Source organism: Nelumbo lutea, chromosome 3 (assembly GCF_056320005.1).
Source record: "Nelumbo lutea isolate HS-2025 chromosome 3, American lotus-T2T, whole genome shotgun sequence".
NCBI classification, from domain to species: domain Eukaryota; kingdom Viridiplantae; phylum Streptophyta; class Magnoliopsida; order Proteales; family Nelumbonaceae; genus Nelumbo; species Nelumbo lutea.
The window spans coordinates 6724404-6743826 of record NC_142686.1 but is presented as its reverse complement, the minus strand read 5'-3'; the positions used below and the strand labels follow the sequence as shown (position 1 = coordinate 6743826).

The 19423-nt window shown below is 42.9% G+C and overlaps 1 protein-coding gene across 4 annotated transcripts; it reads left to right on the top strand.

The window, feature by feature from the left end:
* The first annotated feature begins 24 nt into the window (after positions 1-24).
* LOC148862625 (uncharacterized) lies at positions 25-19223 on the top strand. Of its 4 annotated transcripts, XR_016109934.1 has the most exons (4): positions 25-149; positions 300-613; positions 1304-3486; positions 17915-19223. XR_016109934.1 is itself a non-coding variant. In XM_088978212.1 (2 exons), the coding sequence occupies exon 2, from the start codon at positions 1346-1348 to the stop codon at positions 3314-3316; it is 1971 nt and encodes a 656-aa protein (XP_088834338.1). In that variant the 5' UTR covers positions 70-613; positions 1304-1345; the 3' UTR covers positions 3317-3819. The 4 variants fall into 4 exon arrangements, 1 of the variants encoding a protein (XP_088834338.1); XR_016109935.1 differs by having other exon boundaries at positions 69-613; positions 1298-3486; XR_016109933.1 differs by having other exon boundaries at positions 70-613.
* Positions 19224-19423: the final 200 nt, after the last annotated feature.

The window sequence follows — 19423 nt, the reverse complement described above, 5'->3', positions numbered from 1 at the left end:
AATTCTCAATCTCAAACAAAAAGATACAGAGACACGCCACTCACGGTTTGACAAACGCTCCAAATTTCCAATAGCTGCTGCTTCTCAGCTCTCTCTTGTCTGGATTGTGGCCTTCTTTGTTAAAAAGTGTACTTTGAAAACCTTCTTTGGTAATATTGTCCTTCCCTCATGACGCAAATAGCCCTCTGATCCATCTATTTTATTCTATTTTTATTTTTCTTTGAATCTTGATGGATGATTAGATTAGAGAAAATAAGGTTTGATTAAGGACAGATATTGTTGATTTTATTGGTTGTTAGATGGATGATTATAACTCCATGAATGTTGAAGACTCAACTCTTGGATTTTGATAAGGCCTAAGGGTAGTAACAGAGCGGAAGAAAAAAAGATCAGACAGAGACAGAAGCCCGTCTTTTGTTCTTGTAGCTTTCTTTACAGGACAACCCTGGCGGCTCTGGGGGTAGAAGAAGACCAGGATTTGGCAGAAGAGAAGAGTGAGAGAGCTTCTAATCGCCTTCGATCTATCTGCACCCCATCCAAAACTCCAACACCGGAACATCTCGCAACTTTTTTCATTCCCATCCCACTGACTTTGTGGTGGTCGGGTTTCCTGGTAATAATCTTCTTTAGCGTGTATCTTAGATCCATATTTTTGTTCCCTTGGTTTTATTTTTTATCTGTGTTCTCAGTAGGTTAGCTGCTCGACATTTGTATGCAATATGCTAAGGTGTCCGTGCGCTGTGCCCGTTCTTCATTTATATTTTTCATAATGAATTTAGGGTCATGCACTTTAATAGTTTGATTCTTTGTATTTTTCGATATTTTGAGGTGGGTATTTGGAGGCTTTGGCACTTTTTGTTGCTCTTGTTAGCTGTTTCCTGGGTAGCAATTATTCTCAATTGGTATGTTATCGTTACCAGTTTTTAGGGAATTGGGTGAGGTTCCCTGGGTGGGTCACACAGAGTTTCTCGTGTTCTGCTTTTCTTAGTGTTCTAGTAGATCTCTTCCTCCCTCTCACAGACACACATACGCACACACTGTTCTGGGTAATGACGTCTGATTTTGGACATCTGCTCCTTTATTTTATTTTTATTTTATCTCTTCGGATGGGTTGAAGAAGTTCCATGATCAAAATTTTCTCTGTTATTTGAGTTCTCTATGGATGAGAGCTAAAGGTTTCTATTTTCTCCCTCTCTTGTATGTGTTGTACTCGATGGGTGCTTAAATTATTGTTTTTCGTCGATTTATTAAATGGGGCATGATCTCTCTCCCCGTTTCTCATACGTTTGCTTATTAGGTGCAGTTAAGAGATATCTGTAAATTTGTTCTTCTGGAGACCACGTAAATGGATCCCATGGCTGAAGAGCAATTGGACTACGGGGATGAAGAGTATGGAGGAGGTCAGAAGATCCAGTATCAGGGTGGTGGAGCAATCCCTGCACTTGCAGAAGAGGAGATGATGGGGGAAGACGATGAATACGATGATCTCTATAACGATGTGAACGTTGGTGATGGTTTCCTCAAACTACCGCGCCCTGAGGCAATAGTCCCGTTAGGTGGTATTGGGAATGGTGGAATACAAGCTCAGAAGACTGACGGTTCTAGATCAAGGGTCCCCGAACCTGGTGGATCACAAGAGGTAAGCATCCCAGGAGTTGGTTTGGAAGGGAAGGGTTCCAATATGGTAACAGGTTTTTCTGAGCAGAAAAAAGGAGGCTTCTCTGCTGGTAACGGATTGGAAGAGGGAACTGGTGATTACCCAGATGGAGTTTCACAGAAGGGGAGGCCTTTGGAGATGGGTCCTAATGCTCAAGGAGGAAATTTGGGGTTTCGAGGATCAGCACCTATTCCCCCGAAAGTTGGGGCTGATCCTAGTCAGGTGTCAGGAAAATTTGTAGGTGAATCTTCATCGTTACATGATTCAGGCACCCCTGGTCCTAGAAGTGCTCCACAGATGCCATCTAATCGAATGAACATGAATGTTAATATGAGCCGCCAAATGGCGAATGAAAATATGAACCGGCCAGCGGTAGAGAATGGTACGACCATGCTTTTTGTAGGGGAACTGCATTGGTGGACTACTGATGCTGAGCTTGAAAGTGTGCTATCTCAATATGGGAGGGTCAAGGAAATCAAATTCTTTGATGAAAGAGCTAGTGGAAAATCCAAAGGCTATTGCCAAGTTGAATTCTATGATCCAGCTGCTGCAGCTGCATGCAAGGAGGGGATGAATGGACATGTTTTCAATGGTCGAGCTTGCGTGGTGGCTTTTGCATCTCCACAAACCCTGAAGCAGATGGGAGCCGCTTATCTAAACAAAACCCAAATGCAATCTCAGTCTCAGCCACAGGGAAGGAGATTTATGAATGATGGGGTAGGGAGGGGTGGTGGAATGAATCATCCAGTCGGTGAAGTGGCAAGAAATTATGGCAAGGCTCCATGGGGTCGAGGGGGTCATGGAATGATCAATAGAGGTCCAGGGGGTGGAGCAATGAGGGGCAGAGGTGGGGCTATTGGAGCGAAGGGCATGGTTGGAAGCACTGGGGGGATTGGAACAGGTGCCACTGGAGGACCTTATGCACAAGCTCTTGCTGGTCCTGCATTGGCAGGTCCAGCTGGTGCAATGATGCATCCACAGGGTATGATGGGTGCAGGATTTGATCCAACATATATGGGTCGAGGAGGTGCATATGGAGGCTTTTCAGGTCCTGCATTTCCTGGCATGGTTCCTTCATTCCCAGCTGTTAATACTGTGGCACTTCCTGGGGTGGCACCTCATGTCAACCCCGCCTTCTTTGGTCGGGGTATGTCAGCAAATGGTATGGGATTGATGGGTACTACTGGGATGGAAGGGCACCATGCAGGAATGTGGACTGATACAAGCATGGCTGGATGGGCAGGAGAAGATCATGGGAGAAGAACAGGGGAATCAAGTTATGGTGGTGATGATGGAACATCTGACTATGGTTATGGAGAGGCAGGTCATGAAAGAGGAGGGGGAAGGTCTAATGCTGCCACACGGGAGAAGGACAGGGGTTCTGAGCGTGACTGGTCAGGGAATTCTGAGAGAAGGCATCGTGATGAGAGGGACCAGGACTGGGACAGGTCTGATAGGGAGCACCGGTACAAGGAAGAAAAAGATGCTTACAGGGACCATCGGCAGCGAGAACGTGACTGGGATAATGAGGATGACTGGGATAGGGGGCAGAATTCTTCTAGGTCTCGCAGCAAGTCCCGGATGATGCAAGAAGAAGAATACAGGCCTCGATCAAGAGATGCAGATTATGGGAAGAGACGACGTCTGCCATCCGAGTGACAATCTGGTGGTTCCTGCCAACTTTTTGTTGGAAGTAATTTAACAGGTCTTTTGAAAGTCACTGGTTTCAGACTTGCTATCGTGTTTCATCAATGGCTACCACTTCGTCGATCATTGCACCTTCTGGTTTTTTTGGCCTCATGCAGGAGTGTGACATCAGAATGGAAAAAGTAAGTTTTCCACTTCTGTGGCTTGAGGGGGAAGAATGGATTCCCTCAACTATTGTGCTTCTTCCTATAGAACATCATTAGAAGTGGCAATTAGTGCTTGTGTGCTTAAAAACAATTACTAGCTTTTTAGTAGCATTCCCACATGGATTTTCTCTGTGGGGATTAGATTTTCTCACTATACTGCAGTCCTGGTCTTTAGCTGGTTTTACCTTTGGTCGTACCTGTTCTTTCTATGACACAATTGCTTTCTAGGGTGCACCCTAGATGTGCTTGAAACATTGACTTTTATAGTAATATGTGCAATAATCGTAAATATGTTTATCAGTTACAGAATTTCCTTGAATGCTTGCGTATGCAAACTATCTGCCTTGGTTGGTGTCTAGAGCAGCAGATTGAATGGCATCTTTTATTACTCAAGTTTCATGAATCTTATTTTCCTTGTTTCCTGAGTGTTTTTCACATCTTTTTGTCTTTGTCTTGGAATTTGCTGCAAATGTTTCAATCATGAATGGCAGTTGTTTTCCCCTTCATGTTCTCATCTCTTAGGTAGTGTGTGAGTTTGTCATAAGATAAGTGCCAGATTTTTGTCTTCCTTAGATATTTCTTTAGCTGCTGCTCTAAATCAGATGGGGTGATATCTTATAGTGGACAAGTTGCTAATTGCTATATATCTTTCTTTAGCTTTGTATTTGTAAGTGCTTCTGGAACTGATTCATCTGAATGTTAGTGACTTCTTACCTTTTGTAGGTTCAGATCCTTCTGTTTGTTTATATTGATCATTTTTAGTTAATATATTTGCAAACTTTGAAGTTGTACATTCGTTGACAGATATTGCGCTGAGGTACTTGTTGTGATTGTAGCAGTTGGTTGTTAGAAAAATATGAAAACAGGGAAAAAGATACTAATAATAGTAATGTCATTTAATCTTTTGTTTACTTGGGACCAGTTGAAATACATATCACTTTTTTCTTTGGTTTTAGGTTCTGATAAGATATGTTTCTTCTGCAATTTTAAGACATCAGATTGGTGGGTGAATAACTCTTAATGCATATAAAGGGAACAATGTTATTTCTAGGGTCCAGATCTCCATGTGTTGTTCTTTGGTCTTCTTGTTTTGATGTATATGAAGTACTAGCAAAAATTATGTAATTAGAAAAGACTTAAAAGTGTTAGAAAATTTTTGGTAAATTAACACTTTTTGTTGACTGAACTGGATTGGACTCTGTTTTGTTGAATACTGAGTCAATTTATTGAAGTTATCTTGAGAGCTACAACTATATTGATCCAGGATTCTCCAAGCGTTCTAGAATTGCAACTTATATACTATAAATATAAATGTATATACATTTTGTAGACTTCTACAACTTGTATAATATGAGAAAAGCATGAAAAGTCATCTTCATCTAAGCCTTGTTCCATCTATATGGGGTTAGCTACATGAATCCTGTTTCACCATTCCATTCTAGAAGAAATGAGAATGAGTACTCAAATAGATTCTTTCTTGAGTTGCACAGCCACTGGATTCAATTTTTAGACTTGGCAGGCTAATGCTTAAACCATGTCTAGTTGTGTCATAAATCTGTTGAATAGACAACGACTGATTTCTCCCTTTGGGAAAAAGTAGATTAACCAGTGTAGATATTTACAAAATTTATTGTATTCTTCTGCCTAATGTGCTTTCTGTTAGTGCTAGTGCCTATTTAGCTGAGGAAAACTAAGGGTCAGTTTGGTTCGCAGAATTGGGGTCTGCAATTGGAATCCAAATGGTTCATTCCAATTCCAACTGTTTGGTTGGGCAGAATCGGAACCACATTCCCACTCCTGGTGGAATGTCATTCCACCAATTGAGGGAATGGCCATTCCCTTCCCCTCCCTTGGGATGAATATCTATTCCAGCTGATTACAAGCATGACAATGCAGGTTTGCACCTGAGGGTGGCCATTTTGTGCAAAACAATGCCAAAATGTTGGATACCTGTCCAGTTCATAGGACTGATACTTTGGTGGGCTTGCAGTGAGCATTTGCCAAATTTTGAATTGGTCCAGCCATGTGCCAAATTTTGAATGGGTCCAGCCTAAGGGCCTGAGCCTGATGCTGTGTAAACTCTTAAACTTGTGTACCCATTATGCACCCTGACCCGTACCAGTTCACACTCCTAAGATCCTGGATAGGAAGGTCTGACTCCTTTTATGCTTTGTACTCAAATGAAGCAAGAAAAGGGGAAGAAAATTGTTATGCAGGAGAGAAGAATGGAAGAAGAGAGAAAAGAGAGATGAGAAGAGAGAAGAGAGAATTGAGAGCAAAAGATACTGCTGGCGGCGCAGCTTTTTTAATATATAGACTAGGGCGACAGCAACTAAAATAAAAAAGAGTAAAAGTACAATAGTACCTGTACATAGGAAAAATAACAACTGTTAACACTCCCCCTCAAGTTGGGACATAGATGTCAATCATGCCCAATTTGTCACATAAATCATGATGTCGTGAGTGGTGTAGTCATTTTGTAAATATGTCTGCAAGTTGATCCTCAGAGTTGATATAGGGAGTACACACTTCCCCTGTGATAACCTTCTCTCTGATAAAATGCTTGTCGACTTCGATGTGTTTAGTTCTATCATGTAGCACAGGGTTAGCAGCAATGTTTATGGCTGCTTTGTTATTACGGAATAGGGTCATAGGTTTGTCCACTAGAAAATCCAACTCACTCAACAGATTCTTTATCCACATAATTTCAGCCACTCCATGAGCCATTGCTCGATATTCAGCTTCAGCACTGGATCTAGCTACCACACTTTGTTTTTTGCTTCTCTAGGTAACTAGATTTCCTCCTATGAAGGTACAATAGCCACTAGTTGACTTTCTGTCATTTAGGGATTCTGCCCAATCTGCATCAGTATACACTTCAACTTTCAACTGTCCGTGCCTTTGAAACAACAAGCCAACACCTAGAAACCTTTTAAGGTATCAGAGGATTCTTTCTGTTGCTTCAAGATGAGTGGTCATAGGGGCATGCATGAACTAGCTAAGGGCACCAACTGCATAAGCAATGCCTGGGTGGGTCATAGAAAGATATAACAATCTCCCTGTAAGTCTCTGAAACTGTTTCACATCCTTGATAGGTTCACCTTGGTTGTCACCTAATTTATGGTTAGGATTAATAGGGGAATCAGCTGGCTTCACTCCCATTTTTCCTGTATTCTGGAGTAAATCTAGGACATACTTTCTTTGAAAAATGAAGATACCCCTTTTTGAGCGAGCAACTTCAATTCCTAGGAAGTATCGTAGAGGACCTAGATCCTTTACTTCAAACTGTGTGGCAAGAAAACTCTTCAACTTTTGGATTTCATCCTTCCAGTCGCTAGTGATAATTATATCATCAATATATACTATCAAAGCAATAATTTTACCTTCTCCTATTTTCACAAACAATGCGTGATCAGGTTGACATTGCTTGTATCCTTTCTGCTGAACTAGGCTCTCGGTGATTGTTTCAGCCCATATAAAGACTTCTTCAACCTGCACACATTTTGCTCATTGCCTTGAGCCTGAAAACCAGGGGGTTGTATCATGTAAACCTTCTCTTCAAGGTCACTATTCAAGAATGCATTATTGATATCAAGCTAATGTAGATCCCAATCAAGATTAGCAACAAGAGAGAATAGAACTCTAATGGAGTTCATCTTGGCAACGGGTGCAAAAGTCTCTGCATAATCAAATCCGTACACTTGTGTAAACCCCTTTGCCACTAAACGAGCTTTATACCTCTCCATCGTGCCATCAGCCTTATGTTTGATTGTGAACACCCATTTACATCCAATTGGATCCTTTCCCTTAGGAAGATCTACAAGTTCCCATGTGCCATTTTTATGAAGGGCATTAATTTCTTCCTTCATAGCATCTGTCCATTCAGGTACTGAAAGAGCTTCTGCCACATTCTTAGGGATAGGGACACTGTCAATGGATGTGAGAAAGGCTCGAAAAGAGGGTGAAATGTTTTCGTAGGAAACAACGTGGGAAATGGGGTGTTTAGTGGTGCACGATCTAACACCTTTCCTGTGTGCAATAAGAAGGTCAAGGTCATTAGCAACAGAGGTATCAATTGCAATGGGGTCAAGGACATCAATGAGAACCAAGATACCTGAGTGAGTATGATCTGCCCCCGAAGAGTTTAATGGCATTGGAGGTACAACTTCTGGATTCTCCACAACTCTTGAATTTGGTTGGCCTTTGTGATGACGGAAGAAGACACGAAAAGGAGGAGGATCAGGAAGAGGAGGGAGCTAAACTAGTTTCTCCTCATTCCTACTCTCCCCCTGAGGAGAAATAGGGAAAAAAGGCTCACTCTCAAAGAAAGAGACATCAATGGAAACATAGAATTTCTAAGAAACAAGATCAAAACAATGATATCCCTTCTAAGTGAAGGAGTACCCCATGAATATGCAAGGAATAACACAAGGATCCAATTTTCCACGAGTGGGTGACAAATTTTGGACAAAGCAACGACAACCAAACACACGAGAAGGAATGGGAAGAAGGGGGGCCTTAGGAAAGAGAAGCTGATGTGGGGCTTTGCACTCTAACCAACGAGAGGGCATACGGTTGATGAGGTAGGTAGCATAAAGGACAGCCTCAAGCCAAAGGCGTTTTGGGACATTCATATGGAGTAGTAAACCCCGAGCCACTTCAAGGAGGTGTCAGTTCTTTCTTTCAGCAACACCATTTTGTTGTGGTGTTTAGGAATAAGAGCTACGGTGAAGTGAACCACGTGAAGCAAAAAATTCTGTGAGATCACTATGAAAATACTCTTTGGCATTATCTGACTGAAAAATTTGGGTTTCAGTTTGAAATTGGGTGAAGACCATCTGCTGAAAATCATAGATAATTTTTGGTACTTCATCCCTTGTCCGCATGGGATATACCCATGTATATCTAGAATGATCATCGATAGTGGTAATAAAATACTTGTAGCCACTCTCAAATGGTAAAGTAACATGGCCCTCACACATCAGAATGAACAATGTGAAAAGGAAATTCATATTTATTATTTTTTTAAAGAAAATGAGTTTTATATTGCTTACTCAATTGACAAGTTTGACAAGAGAAATCTGAAACGAACACTGACTTAAACAATTCTGGAAACACCACTTTCAAAGACTCAAAAGATAAATGACTAAGACGACAATGCCATAAATAAACTTGACTCTTACAGGACTAACTCTTAGACTCTGTGACTTGAAGATCAGCCTTATTCTCCAGCATGTAAAGTCCATCAACCATACATCCTTTACCAATCATCCTCCCCAAGGCCAGATCCTGAATCATATAGTAAGAAGGGAAAAAGGTTACTGAGCAGTTTAAGGAATTAGTAATACTACTAACAGAGAACAAATTAATGGGAAATTTCAGAACATGTAAAACATCAGAGAGGGTAAGGCTGAGAGGGAGAGAAATGGTTCCTTGACCAGCTATGGTAGTGTATAATCCATCAGCTAGTCTCACCTTGTCTCTTCCAGAAAGAAGGTGATAGGTTTGAAAGTAAGAGGGCGTACTAGTCATGTGTTTTGACGCTCCAGAATCAATGATCCAGGGAGCATCAGGGTTATGAGAAGCAACATGGAAAGCTGTGGCAGAGTTACCTGATGTAGATGCAAATGAAGTTGAGGGAGGAACATCCATCTGACAAATTGCTCTACCATAGAGCTCTAAATGGTCATGGAAGGAATTTATAATATCCTCCCGTGGGTAAGATCCAGATGGATGTGTCTAAATCACAGTATGAATGGGGGGTTGATTCTCCTGAGTAGCCATGTTTGCCATAGTGTGTTTTCTTGTACCTTGTTATCCTGACTTTTTATTCATATCTGTACCTTGCTTCTTATTTAGATCTTGAGCCCATTTCGGCTTCTCGTGAAGATCCCAACATGTGTCTCGGGTGTGTCGGGGTTTCTGGCAATGAGTACACCACAATTTGTCCTTGTCATTCATCTTTTTCTGAAGATCCCCCTTCTTAGAAGTATTTCCCCCACTGGTAGTAACACTCCCTTTCGTTGCCAACACAACTGCATTTCCTCCAGAACTGTTCATCAAATTCTTTATGCTTCCTTCTGATTGTACAATAGTATAAACTTCCTAAACTGATGGAAGATCCTTGCTACCAAGGATTGGACTCTGATAGATTCATATGTAGGGTTCAAACCATGTAAGAAAGCAAACACTGTGTTGGGAGATGAGTTTTTTGTACAGTTTTGCATCTTCATCACACTTCTAGTCCACACTCTGATAATGATCTAACTCCTTCCAGACAGAGGTCAAGTCTGAGTAGTACACAGATAGACACCTCTCCCCTTGTTTACAAGTAGACGGTTCTACCTGTAGCTGGTAGATTTTTGCATAGTGTCGTAGTTCCGAATATGTTGATTTTGCTTGTTCCCAGATCTCATTTGTCGTTCCAGCCCACATGAAATTTCTTCTTATTTGAGGTTGCATAGAAACCAAAAGCCAAGACATGACCATGCTGTTTTCCTTGTTCCATCTGTCATATTCAGCACTCCCAAAATGTGGTTCTTTGATTCTCCCATTAATATAACCTATATTTCCCCTTGCAGTGATATACAGCTTGATCCCTCTTGACCACTCTAAATAATTTAAACCATCAAGAGGAATAACAGCCATGGGAAAGGATAGGTCCACACCCCCACTCATTCCATTCAGCATTGAGGAAACACCGGATGTAGTAGAATCTTCACCACTCATGATTTCAGATTCAAAAACAACTCTTAAATGGGGTACACAGCCTTAAAGAAATTCAACACTGAGGGAGAAGGAAAAAAAAAATTCTTCAGAAACACACCTCCTTTTGAAAAAACATAGGTGTTGTTACAGCACTAACAGGTCATCCCTTGACTTACAAGCTCAACACAAGTGTTGCCACAGTGCATACAGGTCATCTCTTGACCTATGCATCAATATGACTGCTGTTACAGCATGTACTGGTCACTTTCTGACCTTCAGCTCACCATAAAAGCTGTTGTTGCAGCACACAAGAGGTACTGGCCACTTTCTGACCCTTAATTCACCATAAAAGTTGCTGTTGCTGCACACAAAAAGGTCCTCACGACCTACAGTTTCTCAGGGATCAGTCGACCCCACAAAAAAGGAAAGAAAGAGGTGCTGATCACCTCACATCTAATCGGCAGACCTAGTACAGGTTCTGCCCTGGCACACGACCAGAAAAAAAGGTGAGAGAGAGAGAGAGAAAAGTTACTTCAGTGTGTGAGATCTTCAATCAGCCGAACAGCAGATGAGGGCAGCAAATCTGAAAATCTGGTGTGAAGAAGAAAAAAACTGTTCATTCGACTTCTCCTTTCAGATCTGATAGTCTTGCTCTGATACCATGTTATGCAGGAGAGAAGAATGGAAGAAGAGAGAAAAGAGAGAGGAGAAGAGAGAAGAGAGAACTGAGAGCAAAAGGTACTGCTGGCGGTGCAGCTTTTTTAATATATATACTAGGGCGACAACAACTAAAATAAAAAAGAGTAAAAGTACAATAGTACCCCTGCGGTACTATACATAGGAAAAATAACAGCTGTTAACAAAAATTCAATTTGGTGGTTGCTTAGTTAAGAAAGTTGGTCTAGCCAATTCAGTGTTTTTCCACCCTTATTGTGAACTTTTTCATCGTAGTTTTACATTTCCTAGTTTTTTGAATCTTCAAGTAGTTCCAATAACAATTTTATTTGGTTCCCGGGCATGTTTTGGCTGCACTCATTTTCACCTTTTATCTTCTTTTTTTTTTTTAAATTGATAACAATCATGACTTTCATTGATTTGTTAAAGAAAATGATATACCAAGCACCCCTTTTTGTTGGTTAGCTCCTACTACCTACCTTTTGTGTTATATATATCTTTTCTTTGTTACAACTGTTTCCCAAGGGAACTAACCTCTCAAAATTATTGTTCCCTGTTTACCCCTTGTCTAGCCAAAGCCTCAACCATGCTATTGGTGCTACTATTTATCCAGTGGAACATTGCATTCTTTGTAATAGGATGTTGAATGCAAGATTCCTTGTTTTGGACTTGGTTCAGAACCCACTCTATCTTTTTCACCCAGACCTTGTAGGTGTTTGGCATCGGTGCTGGGAACATGTTGAGGGCCCGAGAATAGGATCTCGTCACGGGTCGGTCCACGGGGAAAACCTCCTGTTTTCCCTTGTTCCTTCTTGTTCGTGATGAACCTATCTTGGCGCCTTTGGTGATTTGTCCAAGAGATCACCAACTCTCCTAACTCACTTGTTGACTGAATAATTTGATGATTTCATTCATTAAGGGTGTCTCCTTAAATAGGAGATTACAAGAGTCCTAATCTAAGGGAGTCTCCTTGTTGAATAGGGAGACTTCCAGTTCTATCTTGCTAAGGATAAGATAAGCTAATCCTAATATGATAACTTACTAACAAGATAAGATAAGAGCAATAAAATAAGATAAGAACAAGCAAGATAAGCTATTCTAATATGGATGAGTCTGCTGCTGCCAAACTGGGTAGACTGAGAATCACTGAATCATTACTGCTGCTGGCGGTGGGTCAGGTTTCTACTGCTGCCGGCGGCGATGGTATGTCTTCCCGAGGAATGCATCCATAACATTACTCCCCTCCTGGACTAAGAGCTTGTCCTCAAGCTCGAATTCTGGGTACGTGGCCTGGAACTCTGTCAATGGGATCCATGTGGCTTCGGCCGATGGTAAGTTACACCATTCCACCAAGACTTCAAGAACTCCTCGATTGAAACGAGAGCGGAGGAGAGCTTTCGGTTGGGGGATCAGTTTGCCATCTTTCAAGGGTGGTAGGGGGGGAACTTGGTCCGGAGGAACACCTGTAAATGGCTTCAGTAAGGAGATGTGGAAGACATCATGAATCCGGCTGGTCGCTGGCAGTTCTAGCTGGTAGGCCACACTGCCAATCCGTCGTAGAACCTTGAAGGGCCCATAGAACTTAGGGGACAGCATCGGGGCAGCCCTGTGGCGCAAGGAGCGTTGTCGGTAGGGCCGGAGCTTTAGCCAAACAAATTGTCTTGGATCGAACGATAGTTCCCGGTGGTGCTTGTCATAGGTGAGCTTCATGTGGAGTTGGGCCTGCTAAGCGAAGGTGGACGTCGACTAGGAGGGCGTCGCGTTCTTGTAAGGAGTGATCAATTGTGTCCAAACGAGTAGAACCAGGCTCGTAGGACAGCAAGCGGGGAGGGTCCCGGCCATAAACGACGCGAAAGGGAATCATGCCGAGGGAAGAATGGTAGGTTGTGTTGTAATAGTACTCGGCCCAAGGGAGCCAATCCACTCACCGTCGCGGTTGATCGCCGATTTAACAATGGAGGTGCATTTCGATGGTGCGGTTGACCACCTCTGTCTGATCGTCGGTCTGCGGCCAGTAAGCTGAAGAGTAGGCCAGGGTGGTGCCATGCAGCCGGAATAACTCCTTCCAGAAGGCACTGGTGAAAACCGGGTCCCTATCGCTGACAATGGATTTTGGTAACCCATGCAAGCGAAAAATATGTGTGAAGAAGGCGAGGGAAACTGAAGTGGCACTGTACGGGTGTGATAGAGGGATGAAGTGGGCGTATTTAGAGAAACGATCGACTACCACAAAGAGAACTGATTTGCCACCTACCTTGGGTGGTCCTTCAATGAAGTCCATGGAGATGTCAGCCCAGATCTGTGACGGAATGGAAAGGGGCTGAAGGAGGTCTGTTGGGTGTAGGTTTTCCCATTTATGTTGTTGGCATGTGGAGCATTTCTGGACAAAATCTCGAATGGAAGTTTTCATACCTCGCCAATGGAAATCAGTCTGGATGCGATGTAGCATTTTCTGAACACCTTCATGGGTGGAGTTATGGATGCTGGTGATGATGGTGGAAATCAACGGGGAGTCAGACGGAAGATGGACCCATCCCTTATATAGTACCAACCCATCTTGAAGCGACCAATTGGGATCGGCAGTGCCTGACTGGATCTTCTGGACCAAGGGTGACCATTTCGGAGATTGTGGTGTTGCTTTCTTAATGTCGTCAAACAGAGAGATCTAGGGTTGGGAAATGCCATATAGAGTCATCGCGTCTTCATCTCGCCTAGATAAGGCATCAGCTGCGCGATTGGAGGACCCTGCCTTGTACTCTACCTGGAAGTCGAACCCGAGCAGTTTGCTAACCCAATGCTGCTGAGGGGCAGTGGTGAGACGTTGCTCTAACAGGTATTTGAGGCTGTAATGATCAGTTTTGACAACGAACGACTGCCCCCACAACTATGGTCTCCAGTGCTGGACAGCTCGGGCGAGGCCGATCAGTTCGCGCTCATAGGCTGGAAGCTTTAGATGCCAATCGGCCAGTCAGCGGCTGAAGAAAGCAATTGGGTGCCCTTGCTACTGTAATACGGCGCCAATACCTACTTTGGAAGCATCGCACTCGACAGTAAACTCGAGGGCGAAATTAGGTAACTGCAGGACCGGGGTGGAGGACAGGGCAGTCCTTAGCGCCAGAAAAGCTTCATCTGCTGTGTCGTCCCAGTGGAAGGAATTTTTCTTTAATAGGTTGGTTAACGTTGCTGCCAACAATCCATAGTTCTGAACAAATTTGCGGTAGTAACCCATTAATCCAAGGAATCCGTGCAAGGCCTTGGCTGATTGAGGTTTGGGCCATTCTTTGATAGCCTGAATCTTGGAACCACCAACTGTCACACCCTGCCCATGGATGGCGTGGCCGAGATAAAGAACCTGTCGCTCCCCGAAGGAACACTTGGACCTTTTGAGGAATAATTTGTGTTGGTGCAGGAGCTCGAAAACTGATCGCAGATGATGCACATGCTCTACCCATGATTTGCTATAAACGAGGATATCGTCAAAGAAAACTAAAACAAATTTGCGTAGATGGGGCTGGAATACCTCGTTCATTAATGACTGAAATGTGGATGGGGCATTGGAGAGGCTAGATGGCATGACCAAAAATTCGAAGTGGTCATGGTGAGTGCGGAAGGCAGTCTTCTTCATGTCGTCGGAAGCCATGCGAACCTGGAAATACCCTGATCTAAGGTCCAACTTAGAGAAATATTGCGCACCATGCAATTCGTCCAGCAGTTCGTCCACAACGGGAATAGGGAACTTATCCTTGATCGTCCGGTCATTGAGTTCTCTATAGTCAACACAGAACCTCCACGTTCCATCCTGCTTTGCCACCAATAGAACCGGCGAAGAGAAGGGGGAGTGACTTTTGCGTATGATTCCTTGTTGCAGCATCGCTGTACACTGTCTTTCTATCTCATCCTTCTGTAGGTGATGGTAGCAATAAGGCCGAACAACGAGTGGCGCTGACCCTGCCACTAAAGAGATGCGATGGTCGCAAGCTCGGGGAGGAGGAATCTCTTGGGTTCCTGGAATAAATCTGAAAACTCGGCGAGGAGTTTTTCCATAGCTGCCGGTTCTGTTTGAAGAGTATCGACCTGTGGTCTATTTTCTTTAACCCTGCAACCGTTCCATGAAACTTGTTTCCCATTTAGGTGAAATGTCATTGTGAGTCCCATAAAATCAGCCCTAAGGTGATTAACCACTTGACCCCAAGAACAATATCGAACCCTCAAATGAGAGTACAAATAAATCAACAAGAATTAGTTCAGAATTGACCTGTATAGGGAGGTCCTTACAAATCCCTGGACTGTGAACTTTCTCACCATTTGCGACGGCTACCTGTAGCCATGGCCGGAGTTCCATTGGTAGTTTTAACTGCAGGGCGGCATGTTCACTTATGAAGTTGTGTGTGCTCCCTGAATCGACGAGAATGCGCACCGGCTGACCTGTGATCTATGCCTGTAACTGCATGGTCTGAGAGGTTTTAATACCGGTGATCTCATAGAGAGAGATCTCTGGCTCGAATGTGGCGGGATCCCCTTCCTCCTCTTGCTCATCGATGAGAAGGCAAAAAAGCCTCTTGCATCTATGTCCTGCCGAGTAGAGGTCATCACAGTTGAAACATTGACCTCTCGCTCGACGTTCTGCCATTTCTGCTCTGGTCAAACGCTTGATGGGAGGAGTGGCCATGTTCCTGCCTGTACTTGTCACTGCTCTAGAGGTGGTGGTCGTGTGAGGTTATAGTTCCCGGCTGGTAGCCGAAGAGGGGGTCGTTGCTGCTGATCTTGGGGGCACCCACGAGTTCGGTGGACGACCCACATCAAAAATTCCGCGGCTGAGCTGCAGCTTGCGCTCAAATGCACGGGCTAAGTTCATGGTTGTGACCAAATTTGGGGGATTTTGCATTTCGACATCCACTGGCAGGGGTTCTGCTAGCCCTGCTGTGAACATATCCACTTGCTGGTCGGGTCGCACGGAGGATGCCCTCACGAGGAGGGTTTGGAAATGTCGCTGGTATTCAGCAACTGTTCCGGTCTGTTTTAAGGTTAATTAGCTCGCCCAACGGGTTGCTGGTCAGTAGGGGTCCGAACCGAAGAAGGCAATAGGATTTAAACTGGGGCCAGCTGAGCCCGGGTTCTTCTTGCTCTAACCGATAAAACCAAAGTTGTGCTTCTTCTGTTAAATGAAAGGTGGCTAGGCTTACCTTATCCCGGTCATCTGTCTGTTGATTCCAGAAGAACTGCTCGCAGCGATACAACTGGCCTAGGGGGTCTTCGTTGCCGTTGTACGACAGGAACTCCAGCCTGTTGTACTTGGGGACGACGGCTGCTCCATGGCTAACGGACTGCCGTTCGTCGGAAGATTCCGGCAGATCTGGTCGGCGGTCGTTAGCGGCTGTCCCTCCTTCAGAGTTCCTTTCCCTGCTAGAAAGGAACACCTCCATCAGACGTCGCAGTTCCCTCACTTCACCTTTGATCCCACGAACTTCGAAGCTGGTCTCCACGAGTTGGTGCTTGAGGTCGTGGACCCTGGATGGTAGCTGTTCCAGATTTCCCATGACGCCTTGCTCTAATACCAAGTTGTTGAGGGCCCGAGAATAGGATCTCGTCACGGGTCGGTCCACGGGGAAAACCTCCTGTTTTCCCTTGTTCCTTCCTGTTCGTGATGAACCTATCTTGGCGCCTTTGGTGATTTGTCCAAGAGATCACCAACTCTCCTAACTCACTTGTTGACTGAATAATTTGATGATTTCATTCAACAAGGGTGTCTCCTTAAATAGGAGATTAAAGAGTCCTAATCTGAGGGAGTCTCCTTGTTGAATAGGGAGACTTCCAGTTCTATCTTGCTAAGGATAAGATAAGCTAATCCTAATATGATAACTTACTAACAAGATAAGATAAGAGCAATAAAATAAGATAAGAACAAGCAAGATAAGCTAATCTAATCTGGATGAGACTTCTGCTGCCGAACTGGGTAGACTGAGAATCACTGAATCATTACTGCTGCTGGCGGTGGTTCAGGTTCTGCTGCTGCCGGTGGCGCTGGTATGTCTTCCCGAGGAATGCGTCCATAACAGAACATCGCACCGTTTTCTGAGAAAAATGGTGCTGGGCATGTGGAGCTGTGAGCACTGTTTTCTATTTTTTGTTTTGAACCTGTGCTGCCACATAGGCATTTTTAGAGAAAACAGCACTAGTTTTGTTTGGTTCCAGTGCTGGCAGCAACGCACCGTTTTTGCAGAGAACATTGAATTTGGTGTTGCTCCAGACCACAGTTTCCCGATTTCCAAGGCATGGTCTGGAGCAATGTTTTTTCTGGAAAAATGGTTCCAAACAAAAGGGTGTTGTTTGAAGCACCATTTTCTCTGATGTGGTGCCCACGTGGCACCGTTTTCTCAGAAAGCGGCATTGATGCCAAACATCGCCTTAGAATTTCTTGTGGCAAGTAGGAAATGCTATACCTCTTAATGAAAAATGATGAGGAAACATCTTTATCCTTTTTGAATACTCTACCTGTGGTTTCTCATTTAAACTCCAGTGAACAAGTTTTCAGTGGCTTACTCTTGTTCATCACTTCCATATTTATTGCTGACTTGATCTCCATTGGGATTGGCAAAGGCTTTTGAAGGGTCTATTTTTTGCTATGGTGAAAATTGGTATCATCTAAATGAAAAGACTGAAATGGAAGAATAAGATTTTAGAGGAAAGAAATTGGTCTAATAATAATAAACTAGCTATGAATATATAGAAATATGTGTCCTAGAACTTAGCAAACCAATGAGGTTGTGCAGTTGATCGGTTGGCTAAGAAGGAAATAGTGGCTTGACAGCTATGGTGGGTCTCAGCTTGTACTAATAATATACACCAAGAATTATTTCAAGATGTGGTGCTTCTAATGAGACCTTGCTAGTCTGCTAATTTTAGGCTCTTGGCATGGTGTTGATGATGTTGAGTGGTAGATAGAGATTATCGGATAGCATCCTTTGGCTTATTTATTTTCTATGTTTTAACATGGAATTTTTCTTTTTATCATTACATTCAGGGGAGTGGAGCAGATGATTCTTTATATTTGTGACTGAGTCTGCCAATATTGATTACCTGGAAGAAGACAATTTTGGATTGCTTGCCTTAGCCTGATTCATCAGATGATGGCTATGACATCTCATAAGTGTAGAAAAGAAAAACTCCTAAACGTTTTTGTCCCGTATGTTGCGGCAGAGATTTTATGTTTGTCCATGATTTGTTCAAAACTACTTAAGACTGACAATATCCAGTGCTTCTGCAAGGATAATCCTGTAGAAAGTCAGATATCATAGAACCATGAAGTTTTGAAGGGATACTGAAGTTAAATTTTGGGTCTACACATGATGTCCACTGTTCTGCATTCAAATTGCAATCTTATTTCTTTGTAGAAGTTGGATACAGCTATTAGGTTAGAACATGTAATGAGCTCTGTTCTCCTTCAGGATCAACTTGTAAAAGTTTTGATTCTTGTGTCTTCTATCTTGTATATCACGCTATATTTGACATGTTGTACTTGATCATGTTTGGTCTGCCTCTCCACAAGAATCCAAGTATTCGTACATTGTAACATGGGGCTTTCCCTTTCATCTCATCGTCTGTAATTGGATGTATTCTTTGTGAGATGTAAATTGTATGGCTGTATTTGTGTGATTTGAAGGTTACGGGATATGTAAATTTGCTGTTCTATGGGTTGGAGGAGTTGGAGTTATGTTTTTTCAAAGTGGGTTGTTTGTCTCTTAGTGGTGGTTATCTGCATGTATCTTATATAATTGTTTTGTTCCTGGTGGAATTCCATTCTATGAGATTACATTTGTTGGGTTGGTTCATCAGTGGGATGGTGGATCATGCTCTTTTCAATGTTCATCTGTTCACACAATGTAAAAGATATTCTTTTTCCTGCCTCAACATGTGACATCTGAATCGAGGAAGTGTATTATTCCACGTTCCAGTAGCTACAAGGCTGCTTTCTTGGTGGAGATGTTGAATCTTGGTTGAGCTTTACTACTTTGTCAGTAAGGACTTGCTGTATCATGTCTCTGTGTCTAAATAAGTTAATCTTGTGCCCTTGCTGTTTGGGGACAATTGACAACGTTGATGGAGGAGCCTGAAATGCAGCTCTGTGTCATCGTTTTATATTAATGTAATATTCTGCTTGTCTAAGTGTCTATATCTCTTTCTTAAGGTGGGGTGGGGTGTTCTTTATGTATGTTTATTAGTTATATTTTCTATTGATGTACATCGTGTAACTGCTTTGTTGGTACTTTGTACTTTGTACAGTGATTGGTAATCATGCACAAATTTATTCCATGTACTATGTTTCGAGTTTACCATGGTGTAGCTGGTTTGGAACGTTATTCACTTTTTTTAGTGTTGATTTGTCTATATTGTCTCTCTGCATCAGCATTAGCCATTAGAAACGGCTTGTGCAGGATGGAGTATGTGCTCTTTTATTAAATTAGCCTCAAATATTTAATATTTATTGGTAAGGTTTATGTTGATTTTTTGGTTCCATTTCACCGTTCATATA